The following is a 21,217-nucleotide window of genomic DNA, read 5'->3' as shown; positions in this document are numbered from 1 at the left end:
AGTTTTCTGAAAACATTTCAAAAGAAACAAAAAAAAAGTAATGCAATGGTGAACACTTCGTTTGAAAGTCTCAGATGTATCGCAAACGAGTTTCGAAAGAGTCTGAATAAATTCTGGAGAGGACTCGGAACATTCTTAGAACGGTTTGAAAAACTTTGGAATAGATTCCAAATGACTTTCAAACGTTTTTAAATATCCAAGATAGACTCTAGAGAGAATCAAAACTGATTATAGAAATTTTTTTAAACTTCTCTAAAGCTAAAAATAAATGGATGTTTTTGTGAGAAGTGTTACAAAAAAAAGTTAACTCTAGAAGAGCCAAAAAGAGTCAAAAAGGTGCTCTAAAAATAGACAAAGGGTTTAAAAAAAACCTATAAAGTGTATAGCAAGAGTTTTCGAATGAGTACTAAGTTTCGATATTTCCACGGTTTTTATACGCAGATTCCAGAACTTACGCGAATTTTCTTGAAATAAAGGTTGTTTGGCAGTATGTTTTCCGTTATTTCTCTTTTTCAAATCCTTCTATTCATTGATTTTTTTTAAAATTTTCATTTATATCCTGATTTTGATCTAGAATCGCAGATGGAATTATCCCCGCTCTTCAGTCTTAGAAGTTAAATAATACTTATACTTTTATTTGTTTTGCTTTTTGTTTACAAAAAGACTTAGAAGTTGAGTGAATCCTCTGAATCTAGAAGCGGTCAACGATGTCAACTTCAATTTCGTTATACAAATTTTCCAATTCACCAAATTATGCCATGTCTAGGTTGCCGCCAAACAACCAATCATCATCATTATCTGTGATTGTGAGGCTGAAAGGACGTTGGCTTCTAGCGAATACCGTCTGCTTGTCGGTTTGCAATGGAAGTGAATGCATAATGACATAGTAGGCATTACACGCGAGACACGCTGGTTGCTCTCAAGGTCCTTGTTGCTAGCTACGGTGTGGGCGCCGTGGAATCTGCTTTGCAAGGATTCAAATTGATTCATTACTCACCGTTTGCTAGGATATGTTTCGTCGTCGAAAACAGCAAACGTGAAAACAATCCATTAGAAGTTTTATCTCGGTCAAATCACCACATCACTCAAACAACACGTGATATATTTAAATTATTCTGCGAAAAGTCGTTGCTACCACAGAGTCTTGTTTGATTTTTAAAGGATGCGTGGGTGCGGCAAATTTTCAACTTTGCTCAACCGTTTCAAGCAGCATCACGAGCCGTGTCACTGTGTCGGCTGGTAAATCTGTCATAAAGTTAATGGGTGCACCGCCAATCGTTATTTTAATTTTTGTAATTTAAATTCGGTCCATCTCCTGATTAAGTTTCGTTTTATAGTTAGTTGTCGTCACCATCTCTAAGACTTGAGCAAGGAATAGATTCGAAGAATCACGGCACTGTGTTAAGCCTGTATCAGACTAACCGTTGTAGCGGTTGACCGCTACTGTTCCGTTCTTTTCGACCAATCAGAGCACAGCGGTCGACCGTCGCTTGTTGTTGTTGTAAAAAATAGAATTATTCCTATTTTGGCCGCCAACCGTTCCCAACGGTTGGCGACTGCTGTCATTGACATGGAGAAGGCAAACGTGCCTCTTCACACCTACAGAAAGTCACATATAGAGACTTATCGAATAAAAATGTGTGCTTCTCTTTTTGGCACACACGACAGCCAGTCAAACATTAATAGCACCGGCAACGCTGCTTGGCGATGTCAAATTTCGACCAACGGGAACGGGAAGGAAAAAAAAAAGAAGTTTTGTTTTGATCGTGCGCTAGGAACTTGTTGGGGAAAATGCCTAATAATACGAAGAGAGAGGTGTCGCACGCTTTATTTGATGCAGAAATGGAAATGTCTCTATTCCGGTAGCGGCCAATGCAGTCTGTGTTCAGAAATATGTCTTTTGGATGATTCCTGATAAAAAATCCTGAAGATAGAGGTGTCGCATGCCATATTTTGTTGCAAAAATGTAAATTCTCGCACTACAAGTTCCTTCGGGACATCCAGTTTGTTCCGGAAGTGGCCAATGACGCCTAAATTTAAAAATATGCCTTTTGAAAGATTCCAGATGAAAAATCCTGAAGATATAGGTGCCACACGCTATATTTTTATGCAGAAATTTAAATGTTCCCTGAGACAAGTTCCTCTGGGATTTCCAGATGAGAAATAGCCATTTCTCGATGAGCCCTTTGCCGATTCCTGATCTTGATGAAACATTCACTTTAGAAATGTTTTTTTTTTCATCAATGCCAATGATGCAAATAAGCATTTTTATCAGGTAACCAATTATCAAATCCATCCAAAAATTAGCAGGTTTGTCATGCCTACCGGCACTTGCTTATCCTACTTATTTTGACCCCTGTACATATGCTTACTAGTTTGTAAACATTACAAAATATGAGCATGAGCATGAGCATGAGCATGATTGACCGCCCGCGGTTGCTACTCCGTTATTGCCAGATCAGCTGTAATTACACGAGAACCAACAGATGATGCTCGGGACCAACATGCATCCTCAATGTGTAAAAACTGGAGATCTTAATCTTTATGTAAGGCAATACCAGCGCCGGCCGCATCCGAATGCAGGTCAAAGAAGGAGTTTGTATGGAAATATGTTGACGTGATACTCGCTTTATTGGAAGCTGAGAACACCTCTGCACTTCCACGAGAAATCACTGGGATGTTGGAGAAAGGGCAGGGTATACAACAGGGTTCGTTTTGGTGAACGATTCACTGATTTCGAGTGTCGGGTTCTTTAGACCAAATGTCGCGCCGAGTCGAGTTCATTACATCTGCCGAACTTTTTCAGTTTGATGAAATAACACCGCAATAATGAGCATACGCAAAGATACTGGACTTAATCGAACATCTCCTTGTAAGGTGATCCTCTTTATACCGATAACTATTGCTCGTTGTTGATTTATCTATAGAATCTAAAGTGTAGATAATACGACCTCATGGAATGTATCGACGCGGAGTCTTTTGGGGTTTGGTCAACCGGACATTTAGTTTTCTACCTTACAGATCGAGTAGCGACGTCTCTCGTATAAACTTCGTGGGTTCTAAAAGAAAAAACGCTACGATACCGCGAAAAACACACCTGAAAAACCTGATGTCACGAATATTTGGTGAAAAAAAAGGTGGCCAGAGTTAATTAAATGAAGAAAGTATAAATGAGCGGGACAAAGTTTGCCGGATAGCTAGCCTCTAGCTAGCTATATACGATTTCAACACGACGTACCGATATGGAAGCTTTCAATCTCGTGAATTCCATGCGCGCCGTACACACGGGTTACAACAAAACGTTATTTTCGCGTAGATTGATGAATGGATAATTCGACAGTTTTTCGAGTAGACAATAGGTTAGTCTGTCAATAGTTTGTTTCACTGTTAATCATAATCAATATTATCATTCACACTACGGCAACCGGCGTAAGGACAAATAAGAAGTAAAGACGCGATTATCGTTTTCGTAGACGCACAAGAGAATATTCCTATTAAATTTGAGTTTGTAAACATTACAAAATATGTCGAATAAGTTCCGAAAAAATCGTTGCAATTCTCAATTATAGCCGGTAAAAGATAAATGTAAGATTAGGTTTGAGTTTTATTTCAATTCATTTTTTGTTTAAAAGCAACTACAAACTATTAATATAATAAAGTGTTAAATGTATGTGATAGTGTTGATGTCTCCGTTTATGGCAGAACACACAATATAAATTCTAAATTAATATTACCTAGTAAATAATTAATTCATCACATAAAATTCTATTTGAAAAATAATACACTAATCTTCATCTGCTTGGGACGTTCGAATTCATAATTTTAATAAATAACTAACTAATAATACTACTACTAACTCGCTAACTAACTAATAATACAACTAACAATGGCAACTGTACAGAAAACCGATATTAAGCAGATTGAACGTATTTAGCAACTCGTGCTTCTGCTATCGGTATGTCCCCAGGCTTCAAGCAAAGCAAGTGTTATATTAAAATTAGCACACCACTCGTCGCAACAATCTGCTGACAGCAAATACCTGTAAAAATATAGGACGACGTATTAGTATCCGGTGAAAGCCATATATTCACGAAAACCTACCGCTGAAAAGCAGTATTGCCTTGCTTTGCTAGCACCAGCGATTCAACATCATCCAGTGGTGCTGGACGTCGAAATTGTAATAATAATTTGTTCAATCGAGAGCATACCAGTCTGGGTGCAGCACTTCTGAAATTCATGCTCCCGATCGGAGGCTTGCATTTTTCATCATCAGGATAGGTCCAATAGCAAAGGACATGACCATGCAGCCGATACCAACGCCGATGCCGTGCTCCGATCCCGGATTCATCCTCGAACATCGTCGATACCTTCCAGAGGACGACTGGATTTTGTGTCCAATTTGATCGCTGGATTTCCTACGTGCAAGTGAATCAGCATCACAAAACAAACACTACGCGAACACGTCAAAAACCCGCAAACGCAGCAGCAAAAAAGCTGAGTCTGACCGTTTGACTATATTCCTCCGGAGAGGCACGATCGGTCAAGTTTTTTTTCACTTGCACTGGAACTATTTCTAACAAACGAAACACATATTTAATAAAAACAAGTTCCTAGCGCACGATCAAAACAAAACTTCTTTTTTTTTCCTTCCCGTTCCCGTTGGTCGAAATTTGACATCGCCAAGCAGCGTTGCCGGTGCTATTAATGTTTTGACTGGCTGTCGTGTGTGTCAAAAAGAGAAGCACACATTTTTATTCGATAAGTCTCTATATGTGACTTTCTGTAGGTGTGAAGAGGCACGTTTGCCTTCGCCATGTCAATGACAGCAGTCGCCAACCGTTGGGAACGGTTGGCGGCCAAAATAGAAATAATTCTATTTTTTACAACAACAACAAGCGACGGTCGACCGCTGTGCTCTGATTGGTCGAAAAAGAACGGAACGGTAGCGGTCAACCGCTACAACGGTTAGTCTGATACAGGCTTTACACTTCTTGTTCCACGCTGTGCACATATTGTCTTCTTTTATAATATTTATCCAATTTAACATACGTTGTTGATTTTCTTACCAAAAAGTTGACGTTTCATGCTTTTATATCTTCCTAAGATAAATAGACGGACAATTGAGTTAGCTTTCGGTTTATTCCACATGGCTGAACGTGCGAATATGCACTGCAAAAAATATAACCTTAGAGTTACCTGGATGTAAGCGAGATAAGATTATGATGTAGTGACAATAGCAGAGTTTTCAAGTATCAAATTAGCATAAGCGAACGTTAGCGCGAACGAATCATTCACGTGTTTAGTTTAACCTCCCACAACGACACTAATCGGATTTAAATTTCTACCACTTAGAACGGACAAATTCATTTATCATAACTAAAAGTGAATTACATTTTCTCGTGTGGATGACACTTGCTAGGCTATGACGCACGATAATCTTCAATGTTTCCTGCCGTTAGCCGGGCTTCGGCTTAACAGGAGTGTATTGTTTCGATGCGAGTTCAGGCCGGCTTCACGGGAGAATCTTTCTCGGTTGCCGTAAATAATCTTCTCGTTGTGACAGTCGAGACATGATGCGAGACATAGCACCGCTTGTTTGCAAAATCGTACCGTGTTGTGTTTGTTTGCTCATCTCTTGACTCGGCGTTGTAAAGTGATCTCTGCGTCTGCCTGCACTCGGTCAAGATGGAATATCCAATTCAACAGGTGGCGGCCCCTTTGTTTCTAAATCTACGTGGAAAGTTCCGTCGCGTGAATTCGAACATGCGACATCGCAACAGTAGAGATAATATAAATATAGAATTGTTGGTAACGCTGACGTTAAATTGGGCTTACTACAATAAAAATGTTGTACACTAACTGGCCCACACCGGAAACTGTATTGTCAATCCACGAGCATTTTTAAATGCGAGGAATTGCGAAGAAAGGGAAAGTTACCGTAAGGTGAAAAGTACTCTAACAAGCAGACCAGTTTCTAGAGTATTTAACAACATCTCAAGTTCATATTCCTTTCTGCTTGTTATCCAGCAGTTTTCACGAAGTCTCTAGAAGAAAATCTTGGAAGATGAGTTTCCACCTGAAAGTCATACTACGTACCCAACCATGTAATCACACTTTAGTGCTTTCAGTGTCCACTTGGCAAACAAGTGGCTCATCTAAAACATTCTATTCTGTGTCGGAAAAGATTAAAGAGAGAGTGGGTTATGTCTTATAGCACCATTTTAATCTCTTTGTTCCATGCTTGAGTATGTGTGCACGTTGTGGAATGGACAACATGAAACAGGACATATCATTGCGAAATGATAAGATAGACAGACAATGGAGGGATTTTATGCGAATTCATCCATCCGTTGCACTTTTTTAGTTTTCAGTGGAGTTGATGACACCGGTGATTTGCGCAACTTTGCATACCTAAAATTGTCTCTCAAAACTACAGCATCTACAACAGATAGAATTCTTCTTCTCATTTAGAACTGCAGTCAAGGTGGCTACTCCAGGGTTTGAACATACGAAAACAGGCTTGTTAGACCTCGAGACCAGCTAGGAGAAAGTTTTTGAAAATATATTGCCTAAAAACTATGAGATATGCAAAGTTTTGGTCAAAAAATAAAGTGTTGATCAATGGTTGAATCTATCTAAAATTATTAGTTTTTTGCTGTTTGGAAAAAAGTGTTCAAAATACACGATGCCTTGTTTTGTTTTTCTGATTTTTTTTGCTGAGTAGTCCAAACAATTTTTGTAGGAAAAAAAGTGGACAAGTTTTTCGTGGTTTTGTTGTCATAAAATCATAGAATCTGTTAATTTGGTGGGGAAAGGGAAAATTAGTCAATTTTTTAAAATCAAACAGGGTTTGCTCGAAAACATCCAAAAGATGATATCCATATATAACAAGACACACATAGCAAAAAATGTGCCAAATCTTTCCAGTTACACCAGCCCTCATTCATAGGGGTAAACAGGGTAAGACCGCCCTGCGGGGTAATACCGCCCAACGTAGTTTTACTACCAAGTTATATAATAATTGAAAAATTTCTTTAGCGTGTCTGTTACAGTATTATTACATAACATTTTGCACCCTATTTTGCTTCGATAGTGCGCAAACGGTCACAGAAATAATCAAAAACAACCTTTCGGCTGGTAACCGGTCAATGCGCTTTTGTTATGCGGCAACGGGACTTAAGGTTTTTTCTGTCTAAAAATCTATTGTTTTGTTTGTGAATATACGTTGAATCGGTTGCCTCAATCTGTCTCCTTTCGGAAATATCGAAAGCCGTGAGAAATCTTTTAATTTTGACTACTTTTTCGGTAAAGCCGCCCACTATACCCCATGTATAAAACCGCCACGTATAAAACTGTTTGTTGTTTTGCTTCGAGACTCAAATGCATCGACTACAAAGGGAATGTTTACAGGATCAGTAAAGCAATTTCAAGCCACATAAGACAACGATGTTAATCGACCATTTTCGATTTGATTAAAGTTCCAGTAATATTTTTTCAACAAGACTAATTTTTGAAAAAAGTTAACTTGTGTAAAGATGGTATTAACGAACAAAAAAAAAATTTAGAGCCAGAACGGTTTGTTTGATCGGTATGACGTTTCCGGCAGAGTTCAAAATAGTAGTTAATAGAAGTTTTGTCCTTCCGAAAAGAGTATACACTGTTTAAAAATTTTTAAGGAAAGATAAAAAAAAAGTTAATTTTTTTTTTTTTTAAATAATCATGTCTTTGCCTGCAAAATCTGCAAAAGGTTTGCTCAACTTTGATGGTTGTTGGATCATGGAGTAATAAAAATTTGAATAGCTCAAATTTTGTAAAGAAAAAAATTTTTGGCCGGTTCGTTTGACTAGTATAGAATCGTTGGTAAAGTTTCAGATAGTAATTTTGTTCTTAAAATAAAAAACAATCTAAAAAAAATTAAAAAAATAATAATTATTATTATTAATTTATTTACAGAGTATGCAGTGTGACTTTGCACTCGTATCCAAGTGAGTTTTAAAACTTGCTTGCACATTTATTTTCGGTTTGCACGTAAACCCTACTAACAGTATATTACACTTGAGTTAGATTTGAGTTTGAATCCTGCATAACAACAATTGCATAAAAATCAAATTGCGATGAAATTCGCGCCGCGTCTGCTGCAACAGTTTGTTGCATTGTCCTTTGAAAGCATAAATTCGATCTAAAAACAAAACTCATCACGTTACATCATCACCTGCATCGTTGGATACATCGTGCACTGCATGCATTGCACGCATTTAAACTCAATCGATCAGAGTGTGCGGTGCAAAAAAACTCAAACTATCGAGAGGTAGCAGATTCAAGTTGGATTCAAATCTGGAAAAGTGTTACTCAGTTCAACTTTGCACGAGTTCATGCCATCACTGTTTATATATAATAAGTCTTCGAAAAAAACATACAGACAGGTTTAATGAGTATTTATTATAAGCAGGTATATTATAAAATGAATATCTTGAAAACCCCCAATTCTGAAAAATCTATTCATTTTAAAAACCACAAAAAGTTGTTTAAACATTGATTCGAACTTGAATATTTAAAAAATAAAAACAGTTAAAGCTCAAAAAAAATTTTTTCTTCAAGTTTTTCATAGTGTATACCTAGTTAAGAAAAAAATACCATCTACAACTTTGCCAAAGACACTCTACCGATAAAACCAACCGTTTTGGACCTTAAAATATTTGTTATCCTCAGTTCTTATTTTTTAGATGCGGGTATTGAATAGAAGAGCCTCTTAGCGACGAAAAAATGAAATTGCAGCCGCAACTTTTTTCTCTATGAACAGAAATGCTTAAGGTGGCGGTCTTACCCCGCTTTCCCCTACTTAACCGTCGTCCGGGAAAATTAGGGCTGAAGACTGGAGGGGTTTTAGTGGTTCCGGATCGGGTCGAGTAGGTGCCTGGGGGAATATAACTACCCCAGCATCTAGAAGAGTGATAGTATAGTTTCATTCCCGCACCCTGTGTACTCTTCTCAGGTGTCGGTTTGCAGATTTCCCTGCTCCCTTTCAAAAAAAAAAAATCAGAGAAAGAAGGCTCGCTGCAATCCGTCATTTGAAGAGTTGGAACAGTTTTTTCTTCACCTCTTCTACCGTATTGAGCTTCACTCCCATGATTAACAGGTCATTGACTTGTATAACTAGGTAGTCATCCTTGCCTTATGCCGTTCATCTTTCCGCAGACCCGAGCAGGACAAAATATCATTATAATATCACAACCAGATATTAAAAATACACCTCATTTTGATCTCAATATGGTTTACATAGTTGGTAAAATAACGAAAAATAATACCAAAATATTGTTCCTCCAAGACTATATGAATAACAAAGCTAGATTTTTAAATAACAAACCAAGAATTTGCATTAAAAATCGCGAAAATGACCGATTCGATATTTTCAACTTATTGAACACTGAATGCATAACTGAATATATTGTAAATAATCAATGACGAACAATTTTCACTTAAAAATTTACTTTTAATCAGATATTTAAAATCAACTCAAATATCTTATTGAAGGTATATCGAGATATGATATCAAAATTTTATGATATTTTCATATGCATGTTTGAGACGTGAATATCTTTCGAATAACACGATAAGTCCTCATAGCTTAATATACTATTGATGAGTTATGATTTTGTTATGCTCTCCTGCCCGGGGAGGTTGACTTAAACCCGGTTTGGCAATCAAGGAACTGGGAGTTGGCGCTTTATTCGCTACGCCCTGCGTTGACTCCGGAGTCCGGACAATCTTCATTTGTTTGTTGCGAAGGGAGCGAACCAGGGTTTGTTTCTTACGATGTTTCTTCCTCCGAATCTTCGTAAGAAACTTCATCATCGGATTCTTTAATAAGCACTTCAGGTGGCAGTTCATAATCTGGATTGTTCGCCCCTCTCTGGATTATAAAAGATGGGGATCACCTAGGAAACTTGGGATGTCTTTTTAATTTGCTCAGTGTAAGGGAAACATTAATCGTTGAACTTGACGTTGTTCGCCACTTCGTCTCAAAGCTGGTATCCATTCAAAGCGTATCCTTCTACCGGCTCGTGGTGTCTAATTTCGTCTCTCTACTGGTTCGAGATCCATGTCATAGCATTACATGTAAAAATCTTGTCAAGGTCTGCTTTTACGTTCATCCCCTTCTCCGTAGAAGTTACGTTTCCAGCCAAAACCATTGCAGGACAACAGCTTTGGAGGTACGTTGCGTCAGAGCTGCTTCCGACCACAATATCTTTGCAGATTTTGAATTAGTTAGAATTGATCTCAACTTTTCAACCTACGTCCGATTGAAGCGTTCAGGTTTCACGTTTTGCTGTAGGGTACCTCGATTTTTCTTGTAGTTGAATCTCTCATTTTAAAAATATTCGCGCTCTTGGCCTTGAAACATCGGGACACCTTCGACTTGCGCTTGATTGAACACTTTCCAACAGACGTGTGATACGTTCTCTGTTTATCCCAACTACGCTGATATTGTCTTGCCCAAACGAAATGACATTCAAAGTCAGCAAGTACATGTTGCCACGAAGGTACGCAGCACTGATAAGTTCACTGTTCTCCTGAAACTCCGCACGGTCCATTGTTTTTTCTGTGTGGACTCATCACTTCGACCAGAGATTAGATCTATTATTGTGATATTTCCCAGGTGTTTTCTGTACTCCGCACTTCATATTATTAGCAGTATCACTATTGAAGTAAGTGATACGCTTATCATTCATATCCGTGCTTGTGTGTAAGTTTGACCTTTCCGTATCAAGCTTACTGCTCTACTATAACCATCCTAACAATATCGCTTAATAACAAGCCCTTGGAGCGAATTTTCATACGTTACTTACTCCTGTTTTATTATAATTGGGATTAATTTTTGTTAGGAGAGTCAACAGGGGTGCTGTAGAATTCAGCTGGAAGAAAGGGTTTGTGGTAGGGAGCCTGAGAATAAACCCATCCTAAAGTCCTTTGACAACCAAACGGCCTGATTCTACTGAGATTCGAACCCACGACCACCCGCTTAACAAAGCAAACTCTGTATCCTTACGGCTACGGAGTTCCCAACTCTATTGTTATACATACCTCTGATTTCTCTAGCATACTTTTCGACCAGTTTCACGGCATTTTTGGTCACGTCGCCGATGAAAGGATCTTTCAGCTTTCGCATGGACCGCAGATGATTTGCAACCTTCACAATATGATCACTAGACTGGGACACGGTTATATGGGAAAAAAGCGATGGTGTTATTTTTTCGCTCCCATGCACTTTTCGTGTTCCTTATGGGTCCTATAACAACTGTGTAACTTTTCAGATCGATTGGTGAAACGCCCGATTTGCGCCCGATTTTTGAAGCTTCCATACGATTTTATATGGGAGAAACCACTTTTTCAAAACTTTTTCTATAGAGATGTCTAGTTGGCACCTAAAAATATATCAACACATGATATTCATAGGAATTTTTCCTTGGAAAAACGCTTCTGAAGACCGCAAGGCGCTACCTTGCTTGTGAAAAAAGATTTGCACTCCAGACTGATTGAATATCTGACGAACGGCTCACCATTGAATTCTACTAGCAATACTGCTGCAGCATGCTGCTGTTGCAAACTCAACCATGTGATGAGAAATAATATCGCTTGAATTTATCTTGGAGGCTTCCCAGATGATACTCTGAGCAAAAATCACACTTTGAAAATTAATTCCACGCGAAATTATTTCTCATACTCAAGCAAGTTTGCAATAGCAGCATCCTGTAGCAGTGTTGCTGGAAAATTTCAATGGTGAGCCGTCCGTCAGACATTCAATCAGTTTGGGGTGAATAGCTGTTTCTACAAGCATCGTAGCGCCTTACGGTCTCCAGAAGAGTTTTTCCCAGGGAAATTTCCTACAAATATCATGTATTGATATTTTTTTAAGAGCCAACTGGACATCTCTAGAGAATAAGTATTGAAAAAGTGGATTTTCCCATATAAAATCGTATGGAAACTTTAAAAATCGGGCGTTTAACCGATCTGAAAAGTTACACAGTTGTTATGGGACCCATAAGGAACACGAAAAGTGCATGGGAGCTAACATCCTTTTTTTGCCCCACCCTGATGATTACTGCATCCTTACCCTAGACAGAAGTGGATCTTCCCGGTTTCAGACTTTTTCTGGTTGCCATTAACCATGAACGCTACTGCCTTCTTATCGACTACCGCTATGGCATTTCCTTCCGGTTTCTTCGACAGTTCTTCTGCATGTGCCCGACTGTGCCACAGTGATGACACTTGTCGGTACACTACTTCTGCTGCTTTTCTTACCTCCGACGAACAGCCGCTGCTTGACCGTCTGTCTCCTCTAGGTTCTCGAGTGCCGCAACCCGGGGATTATCGCGTAAGGTGAAGAATAGCTAAGCTACCAAGCCATCTTCTTCCATTTTCGCTCCTGGGCAAGCTTAGGAGAACGACTAGAAAGCAACATTATACTGACGACTTTTCTCTCTTTTCACTTTAACAGCCTCATGCATGAGCTGTTCATGAGAGCTCACATACAGCTACAGCTTAAACAAGGCAAAGAAACTGTCTTGTGTTGCGAACGACAGTTCATTCTTGCGCATGTATTTTGTTCTTTCGGACATGACAGCCTAGTTTGCTCAGTGTGACAGTCTGCTGATCGGCTGCGGCTGTCATCGACTCGCATTTTTTCGTATCTCCTTTTTCACAGGCCGGTGGCATATTGAATACAAAGCAAACCGTTTCCATTGTTGATATTATTCCCCACGTAAGAAAAAACGTGCTTCGCACCATCTCTCTTTCATTCTTTCATCGGCTTTACTGTCGTGTATCTTAATCACCTGACATCCCGCTCGGATTCGTGCTGAAGGATGTCGGAAGATTATTTGTTTATTTTGTTTATTTCTAAGTGCATCATCTGACATAAAGCCTTAATGAAAAAAGATAATCATTAAAAGTAACTAGAATTAGTTAACCTACGTTTAAAAATATGACTAGGCACACCAAAATCAAACAGATGCTCGACACTCGTGAATGTTCTAACACAAAAAGCAACAGGTTCATAATAACCATAGTTCGTGCGATGGAATTGGTTCAAAAGCATCGAAGAGGGCCTCAGCATACGTTGAGATTAGTCAGCCTATACACCAGAGAGACGCCGAGACACTCACCGTTAAGGCAGCTGTCAACATCAAAACGGGCGATCTGTATAATTTTGCATTGCCGTTATCCGTTTTGATGTTGACAGTTGCCTTAACGATGAGTGTCTTGTCATTTCTCTAATGTATAGGTTCGCTAGTTGAGATGCACGGAAATTCATCAATGACAGCAACTTCGGGGATTCCAGTTCAGCGTTTGGAATCTTGGCAATGCATACAGCCTGTTGTACTTTGCGGCGGTGCTCTAGAGTGTCTAGTCCAAGCAGGCGGCAACGATCCGGGTAGGGTGGCAAATTCGTAGGATCACGCCAAGGTAGCTCTTTCAGGGCCAATCGGATGAAACGTCTGTGTATACGCTCGAGACGCAGGTTCCATGAAAGCTGGTGCGGACTCCAAACCACACTTACGTTTTCTGGTAGGGGTCGTACAAGTGAGCAGTATAAAGCTTTCAGACAATGGGGATCCTTGAAGTCACGTCCAATTTTTGCGATGAATCCCAATTGCCGACTTGCTTTCGAAACAATTGCAGCACGGTGACTATCGAAGGTCAGCTTTCTGTCAAGTATAACTCCAAGGTCGTTGACGTAATCTACTGTGCGCAGCACTTCTCCGTCGACGGCATAATCAAAAATTATATGCTGTCATTTACGACAGCTTGGAATAACCAACAGACATAAGAAGATGAAAACTAACAGCCCATATGGAGTTGCATGTGTGCTGTCGTCAGTTGCTGTCGGACTGTTAACCGAACGTATGGGAAACAGAGAGAGCTGTGCAATACAATGAGAGCCGGATCAGTTAAAAATTTGCTGTCATTGTCTAGCAGTCATTTTTATAACACTGCTCCTGGGGTCGTGGAGAATCGAGTCCGCTGTGATTTTATGGTCGTGAGTTCGAATCTTATTAGAAGTAGGCCATTTTTGATTATCGAAGGACTTAAGCATGGGTTTATTCTCAGGCTCCTCGTCACCACCACCGCCTTGCTTGGTCCGAATCCGTTGGCTTTCTCACGATGGGGTAGAAAACTTTTGTATGCTTCTGGGACACGTCACTTTCGCATCGACAGAATCGCGATACACATATCCATCGCCCATGGTCCCCGTGGTTCTGTGGTTAGCGATGTGGATCGGCTAGCTCTCCCAAACGGTTGTGATGTCCGTTCGATTCCCGATCAGGTCGAGGATCGAGCTGGAAATTTCCTCGACTCAGCACTGGGGCACGGTGTATCGTTGTACTTATCCTACAACATGTAAAATGGTGTACGTTGATTGAGACCGCATTAGCCATCCAGGCTAGCGTGCGATATTGTTATTGTATACCCATCGCTGGGTTTTCGTAATGAAATAATTTGCGTGAACGAAATCAGTTTTCGCCTGCAACTCATCCTGCCTGCAATCGTCCGCCCCTGCTCACCCTAGTGACATTTACTGTGTTCTGAAGTGTAAACGAATGTGATTGAAAGTCACTTTGTTTTGATTTGTCTCTGTGTCAAGAACATAGTTTTTTCCGTTAAAAATGTCAATTTTAAGATCAGGAAAAGACGTTTTGCGGGTAAGCCTTGTAATGTTCTTTCATTTGAAGAAAGCGACTACAGAGAGTTATTGATTATTGAATAAAGCTTATACTGAACATGTTTCAACCCAAAAAACGTGTGAACGATGGCTTAAAAACTAGTGATTTTGATGTGAAAGACGAGGATCGTCCAGGTCAACCAAAAATGTTTGTAGATTCATAAGCATTATCTGGTGAAACAATTACAGGTGTACGATACCATCAACAGTTCATTAAATTGAACAGAGCATTGCACATAAAACGGTCTCCAGATAGCGGAGTGGCCAAAATTACCAAGCTGCAAATTTCATATTTAGGAAGTTTTGAGCACCAAATTTTGTAGTTTTTGATCTATATTTTTATAATTTATCAATAAAATCTTGATATATCAAACGGATCATGTTGAAGAACGCCTCCAAAGTTACCTCTTTCAAAAATGAAGGAAAACAGTTTTTCTGAACATTTTAGAGTATATATAATCCTACTAGAGCTGTAATGGTATATTTGCACACAATTAAGAGCTTATCACATCAGCTTCCTAAAACTGGAAGAGTATTTGATATTAAGTTTTTGTGGAAAAAGATGGTTAAAAGTTTCTCGTTTTTCTGTATGTTTTGAATTTTTGAGTGATTTATCAACAAAATTTTTCGTATATCACACCAATTTGGTTAAGAACACATCGAGAATACGTAAAATTAGTATAAAAAAACTAAAATGTGCCTCAATTCACGCGGTTTATGGACAGCCCCTTGTCACTACAATACTTTCTCATATGAAAAATCATATACAGTAGAAAACTAACAATTTCACAACAAAATAACAAATTTGGCCGTAAATCTTAATTTTCCGACCATTGTGCATTTAAGGAAAAACGTTCGGAATATGCCCGGAGACACAGTTTTATTCCAACATGACAATGCTCGATCTCATGTTGTAAAATGTCATAAAAGATGTTTAGAAAACATCCAATGGGGTTACCTTCCCCACCCGCCGTATTGTTAGACTTAGACTCTAGACTTGGCTTTGACTATCACTTTTTTCGATCAATGCAGCACGAACTTCCAGAACCACATTCCCAATCTCTCGAAGTGGTGACAATTTGGCCTCCAAAAACGAACGTTTCTTTTGGCAAGGTACCCATTTCTTTGATTACTAAGATTTTCTGTTTCTTAATAATGATAAATTATTTAATCAGACAAAAAATTGATATTATTAAACGAAACACCTATCAGCATAACGGCTTGAAACTTTTTTCTCTCCTTTTTAATTTTCAACATTTCTGAAGAGGAGGAGGGTGACATAAAAAAATAAAATTTATGACGGCCAAAATAAAAGTGTTTTTGGACAAAGCGTTTAATTTTTTAACATATTTTTTTCAAGGTTTTTAAGCAAATGTAACCATTTCTTACATTCCATTTTTTGACTAAAATTAATAGGATCCTGTATTTTGTAGTCTGTTTCCTGGAAAAATTGGTTGAAATATGTGTTTCATTTCTATGTCCCTGAAGAAGAAGGGGTATCAAATCCTCATTGAAATATTTCCTGTAGTCCAAAATCCTCACATCCCAATTTCAGTTACACTTGCTCTATGAATTCCCGAGTTAAGCAGAAATTTGTGTTTTGTTGGTATGAGAACTCTCCTTTCTAGAGAAGAGCTGGGTCTCAAACCAAGATAAGAAGCTTCCCCGGTCCCAAAAACCTCTGAATTGTTATTTCCAAGTCTATAAGTATCAGACAGAATCCCATTTTTATAATTCCATTTATATAGGTTTAATTTAACATTTCCCACATGTTATTTTTTGAACAAAATATATATTATATATCTTAGGTAACAAAATTTAACGCTCAATTCTGAATATCAAATGGTTACGATTAGGACTGGCCATTTCTCCTCATCGCGCATCTTTTAACGATCCAATTTTTCATAAACCAATGCGTGCCACCTCCTTACAAGTCAGATGGCGATATGATAGGAATATTAAAATATAGTCTTTGCGACCTTTTTTTGTGTAGGGCTGGGTCTTCGGTCGGAATTTACTTTCATAAGTGATATGTATTTTTTTATGTGGTGAGGAGCCTGAAAATAAGCTCATTATAAAGTCCTTAGTAACTAAAATGGCCTGATTGGAACCCACGACCACCGCGTGTCCAAGCAAACTCTGTTATCTTACTACTGTCAATCCATTAACATCCTACAATTTTAACATTTTTTTCGAAAAAAAAAACTCTGAAGAGTTGTTGTTAGTAAATCGCTTTCCCAAAAGAAATGCCCTTAGCGCAATAGCTTATAAAATATCGTATGGACAACGTATGAGAAATCGTTATTATGAAAGTTTACGTTTTCGAGAAAAAAGCATTTTAAGTGTTGAATTCATATATTTTTTGGGGGAGTTTAAAAAATAAAGCAACTTTTATGAAGATTATTTAAAAATTTTTGCGCATTCTATTTGCTGAGTAAAATTTTCCATATCCTAGAGTAAAAGGGCGCAAGCATCAATCACATTAAACAAATACAGTTTTGACGTAGAACTATGAGAAATAGACGAATCGTTTTGGTTTATATAACACTCTGAAATTTATTTTTTCCGTCCATCAGTAGCAGCAAGATCATAAACATCATAAAGCGGTACGATAAAATCTGTTGGGGGTCATATTTTACAGCATGCCACTCTTCTAGATTTCTAGATTTTCTAGAATCCTTTAACACATACATTGCCTGCAAAGTTTGAAACGGAAGTAGACTGAAAAATTTTAACGTACGTATCGGGAAAAAATATAATAACGCATCTTAGAAACAATCCACCCAAGCTTCTATGTCAGATCCAGGATTAGCTGCAATTTACACCAATACAACAGTCATATTCATTTTATATGCACAGAGCATGAACAAAACCGGCAACCGGTGCTCACGTCTGTGAAAAATAAATCAATTTCTGCAAAAATAGGCGCTTGCACAGGCAAAGCAGTAGGGTTGAAATGCTAAAGCATTCCCGCTGTATGAGCAACAACGAAAGATGAACCTCATACCAGAACAACCCTGCGTCAGACACAAGTAGGCACTGTACGGACACCCACCGCAACCATAGTGCGCTTTCCGCATCAGCAAATGCATCGCCAATTGGGTTCACTATGGACCGTATGAAGCACAATAACATTGATCTTTCCCAGTACCGTGAGTACAGAGCCCAATGTGCCATACTGTGCAGTCAAGTAGACGTTCTTCTATAGCGCTATACAACACCCACTTGTTGCTAATAGTTTGTGTATAACTTGCTCTTGAGATGTGCAGCTAACAATGTAAACATATCAGTCACCGGCAGCGACGACTATCTGCAGTAAACGCGCTGATTTAATACCGATAATTAGGTATTTATAATTCCAGTGCCGATTTAACATGATTTATGGTACAATAAGATGCTCATCAGCATTTTTCCATAATTTCAACTGCGATTGACGCCCGCGTGTCAAAGTCACCGAATACTGACTAGTCAAATTAACACATCCGTAAATCAGATAAAAACAACCCGCAAACTGGGCGGTTTATTTTCGGAAACATCATAATTAAATAATCATACAGTAAGCAATTTGCACCTCGTTGTCGAACGGGTCCGAACCAGTTGGGCAAAGCTAAGTGGCCGATCACACGTGCAGTGTACAACCACCAAGTTGGGAATGCCATAGCAGGTAGAGCCCGCATTCGGAATCCACAATGTCCTCCCGGGGTGTAAGATAATTGACACCTACGCGCAGCATCAATCTGGCACTGACGGTTGACGGCAGATTCCCAATCGGTGCGTCCTGTATCTGATTATGGGTATAGGGTTGCGTAACGAGCCGTATGTGTTAATTTGGTAAGAGATTCTAGGTTGGTGATGTAATATTGAATTAAAATTAAATTTACAAGTGTCGCATGCTAGCAAATTCAATGAAGTATTAATTATCTTGAGCTCTACAGGTTTGGGCTGGAGGGTCTTGGAAATTTGTACTTTTCGATTTTGGTATTAAAAACTTGATATTTTTAGTCTAGGACTCCAGAGATTTTAGATTCTGAGTTCATCAATTTCTGAGATCTGCATTTTTTTTCTTCTGGATTTCTTATTTCCTTGATCAAGGAATATTTAGACCTATTTGCACTTTTAAAATTATTTATTTTTCCTCTCATTCGCTCTAAGAATTTTAAAATATCAGAGATCGCTTCTTTTATTTTAACCTCCTATTTTTTTGTTTGCAGGATCCAAGAATTTCTATACCTATTGGACTTGGATTTCAACATTTTTGAGATTCTTGGAAAAAATTCACTTAGAAGTGCATAACGGGTTATTGAACAATTCACCGATTTGAAAGGTATATTTTCATTGTCACAATGAAAAAGGAAGTTGGAATATTTACTATTGTTCACTAAACCCAATCATTATCACTTATTATTCACCACAATTTTCACAAAATTTTCGATTAAGAGTAGACAGAGCAGAACCGCAATCAAATTCGTCGTTAATTTTGTTGGCACTACATAACATTGATTAGATGCCTAACTTGTAAATCTACCGAATAACTAAGTTTATTAAGTTCAGAACACTTACTTTCAGATCATCCATGGCTTAACTGCTAGACCACACACAACTGACCGTAGCGATGTAACCTCGTTAACGGCAGAGAATAAACTGCCACAAATGAAGGACTGATCCATTAGGTTTTGTTCGGGTGATCATCCGTATCGGTGCTGCAGTGTCAATATTACCGGACCGAACCAGTGCCTCTCGTTAGGACCACCGAATAACAACCCATGACTCACAGAGAGGGATGTTGCTACATCTGGTTCGGTCCAGTTTGTTTAAGGTTTTGTTTTAAATACTAACCGCCAAAATGCGTTCACGGTTTGCTACGTATCGAGAAACATGTTCAACTGAATTCGCACTTAATCGGTTCCAGAAAGTACCAGAATTTTGCGCGCTCTACTTGAACATCTGACGAAATTGATATCAGAAAGATACGCTTCGAGCGATAAGAATGTAAACACTTGGTGTAAAGTGATTGAGTTGCAATTAAACCTTTACACAAATACTTTGTTCCGATTTAAGACTTGTCAGGCTACTAGAGTGTAGTGGTAACCGAACCCCAAAAGATCTGTCCAAAGCAGAAAACTGGCCCATAACTTGCGGTTGCAGCTCTCTGCACCGACAGGGTAGCACGAAATGTGATGATAACATATAAAATAACCAATCTTACTAAAATAGTGACGAGAAAAAAAACTTACACTTAGTTTGCCTCAACCGATGCCTTTTTGCTGAATCCTTCAACAGTTGAAAGTTGCAATCGTTCCCCCAACTGTTGTTTTCCTGTACGTACTCTCCTCTAAATGCCACTCGAACAGTTGATAAAATCACCCTGCAAAGCTGTAAATCACAAACAGCAGCTGATGCTACAGAACTGGGTTAATCTTCCCTTTCAACACTAATTCAATCTCACTTATTTCGCCGAGATCTGCACTTCACCTCCTTCCTTTGAGCAAGAACACACTTTTTTCTCGGTACTTTTGTCTGTCTGTATGTCACCCAGTAAACACACTTCACATGCAACCACAGACTGAGCCGTCTGGTCTTGAATATTTGTCACTTGCCTCTACTCAGCTGGGTCGTTCCGTTCCGTTGCTCTCAATAACAGTTGAACTGTTGGGTTGAGTACTCTTCAAGAAGAAGATTTTAAGTTATTTTTAACTGTTTCCACACGGGCACCACAAATCTGTCACACAAAATGCGATGGGAAAATGCGGTCAACTCCCAGAGAGCGCAAAACAAATGCAGCCCGGTTCGATGCTGGTGCCGGCACTTGGCAAAAAGCAAGCACAACGCGCCAAACAGACAAAACCTCGGTCGTCTCGGCGTGTGTAGGTTGGTTTGTCTATGTTAATCCGATAGACCGAGAACAATCCAATCAAGCAAACCTCGCGCTTAAACGCGCACCGATGATGAAGCAGCACGCGCGAAACTCAGCAGCTCAACTGAATCTTTCTGTCTAGTTAAGTCAAAGTCCGGAGAAGGCGATGGCACCAGCCAGCAAGTCACCAAACACAGAAAGCGAGAACGACACGAAAATTCCCTCTTGCCACGACAGCGATTAAATATAAACTAAACGGCTTTCAATGGACAACAGGCTACTCTACCGTGTGTCGTTACGATTCACGTAGCCGCGCAACCTTGTTGCTGCATCACCCGCCCATCCCCTGTAGAGAAATAACGGAAGGGAACGCAAGCTGGGCCTAGATGAAAGAACTATGCTTATGCACACAGCAGCACACGGTGACTATCTCGTGATGATGACGATGACGGTGGTGATGATGTTGATGCTGGGCGTTGAGATGGCAACGGATCTTGCTTCTCTTTCCGCTCTCACTATTTACACCGCATTTAACACGCTCGTGTGAGCCCTGCAAGTTTTGCGCCTACTGATATAGGAGCGCGCGCTTTCGCACAATATGACAGATGACAGAGAAGGCGATCCATCCCCGATAACTCGTG

At 39.2% G+C, this 21,217-nt stretch overlaps 1 protein-coding gene and 1 long non-coding RNA gene across 3 annotated transcripts in view; both read right to left on the bottom strand.

Moving 5' to 3' along the window:
- LOC129732561 (excitatory amino acid transporter 3) overlaps positions 1 to 19,434 on the bottom strand; it is a 50,811-nt gene extending 31,377 nt beyond the window's left edge. The window contains exon 1 of one of the 2 annotated variants that reach the window (XR_008729285.1): positions 19,283 to 19,434. Coding sequence is in view for 1 of the 2 variants with exons in the window: in XM_055693531.1 (XP_055549506.1) it covers positions 19,283 to 19,297 (15 nt within the window). In the remaining variant the exon portion in view is untranslated. The remainder of the gene's footprint in view (positions 1 to 19,282) is intronic. The other variant, XM_055693531.1, reaches the window with a different exon arrangement.
- Positions 19,435 to 20,156: 722 nt separating this feature from the next.
- On the bottom strand, positions 20,157 to 20,851 carry LOC129732562 (uncharacterized). The gene is made up of 2 exons (XR_008729286.1): positions 20,644 to 20,851; positions 20,157 to 20,441 (listed from the first exon to the last, which is right to left on the bottom strand). It is a non-coding gene; the product is annotated as an uncharacterized LOC129732562 (long non-coding RNA).
- Between the last annotated feature and the right edge of the window lie 366 nt (positions 20,852 to 21,217).

This window comes from Wyeomyia smithii, chromosome 3, assembly GCF_029784165.1.
Source record: "Wyeomyia smithii strain HCP4-BCI-WySm-NY-G18 chromosome 3, ASM2978416v1, whole genome shotgun sequence".
Classification (NCBI taxonomy): domain Eukaryota; kingdom Metazoa; phylum Arthropoda; class Insecta; order Diptera; family Culicidae; genus Wyeomyia; species Wyeomyia smithii.
Note: the sequence above shows the minus strand (reverse complement) of the source record. Positions and strands in the feature narration are given on the sequence as shown.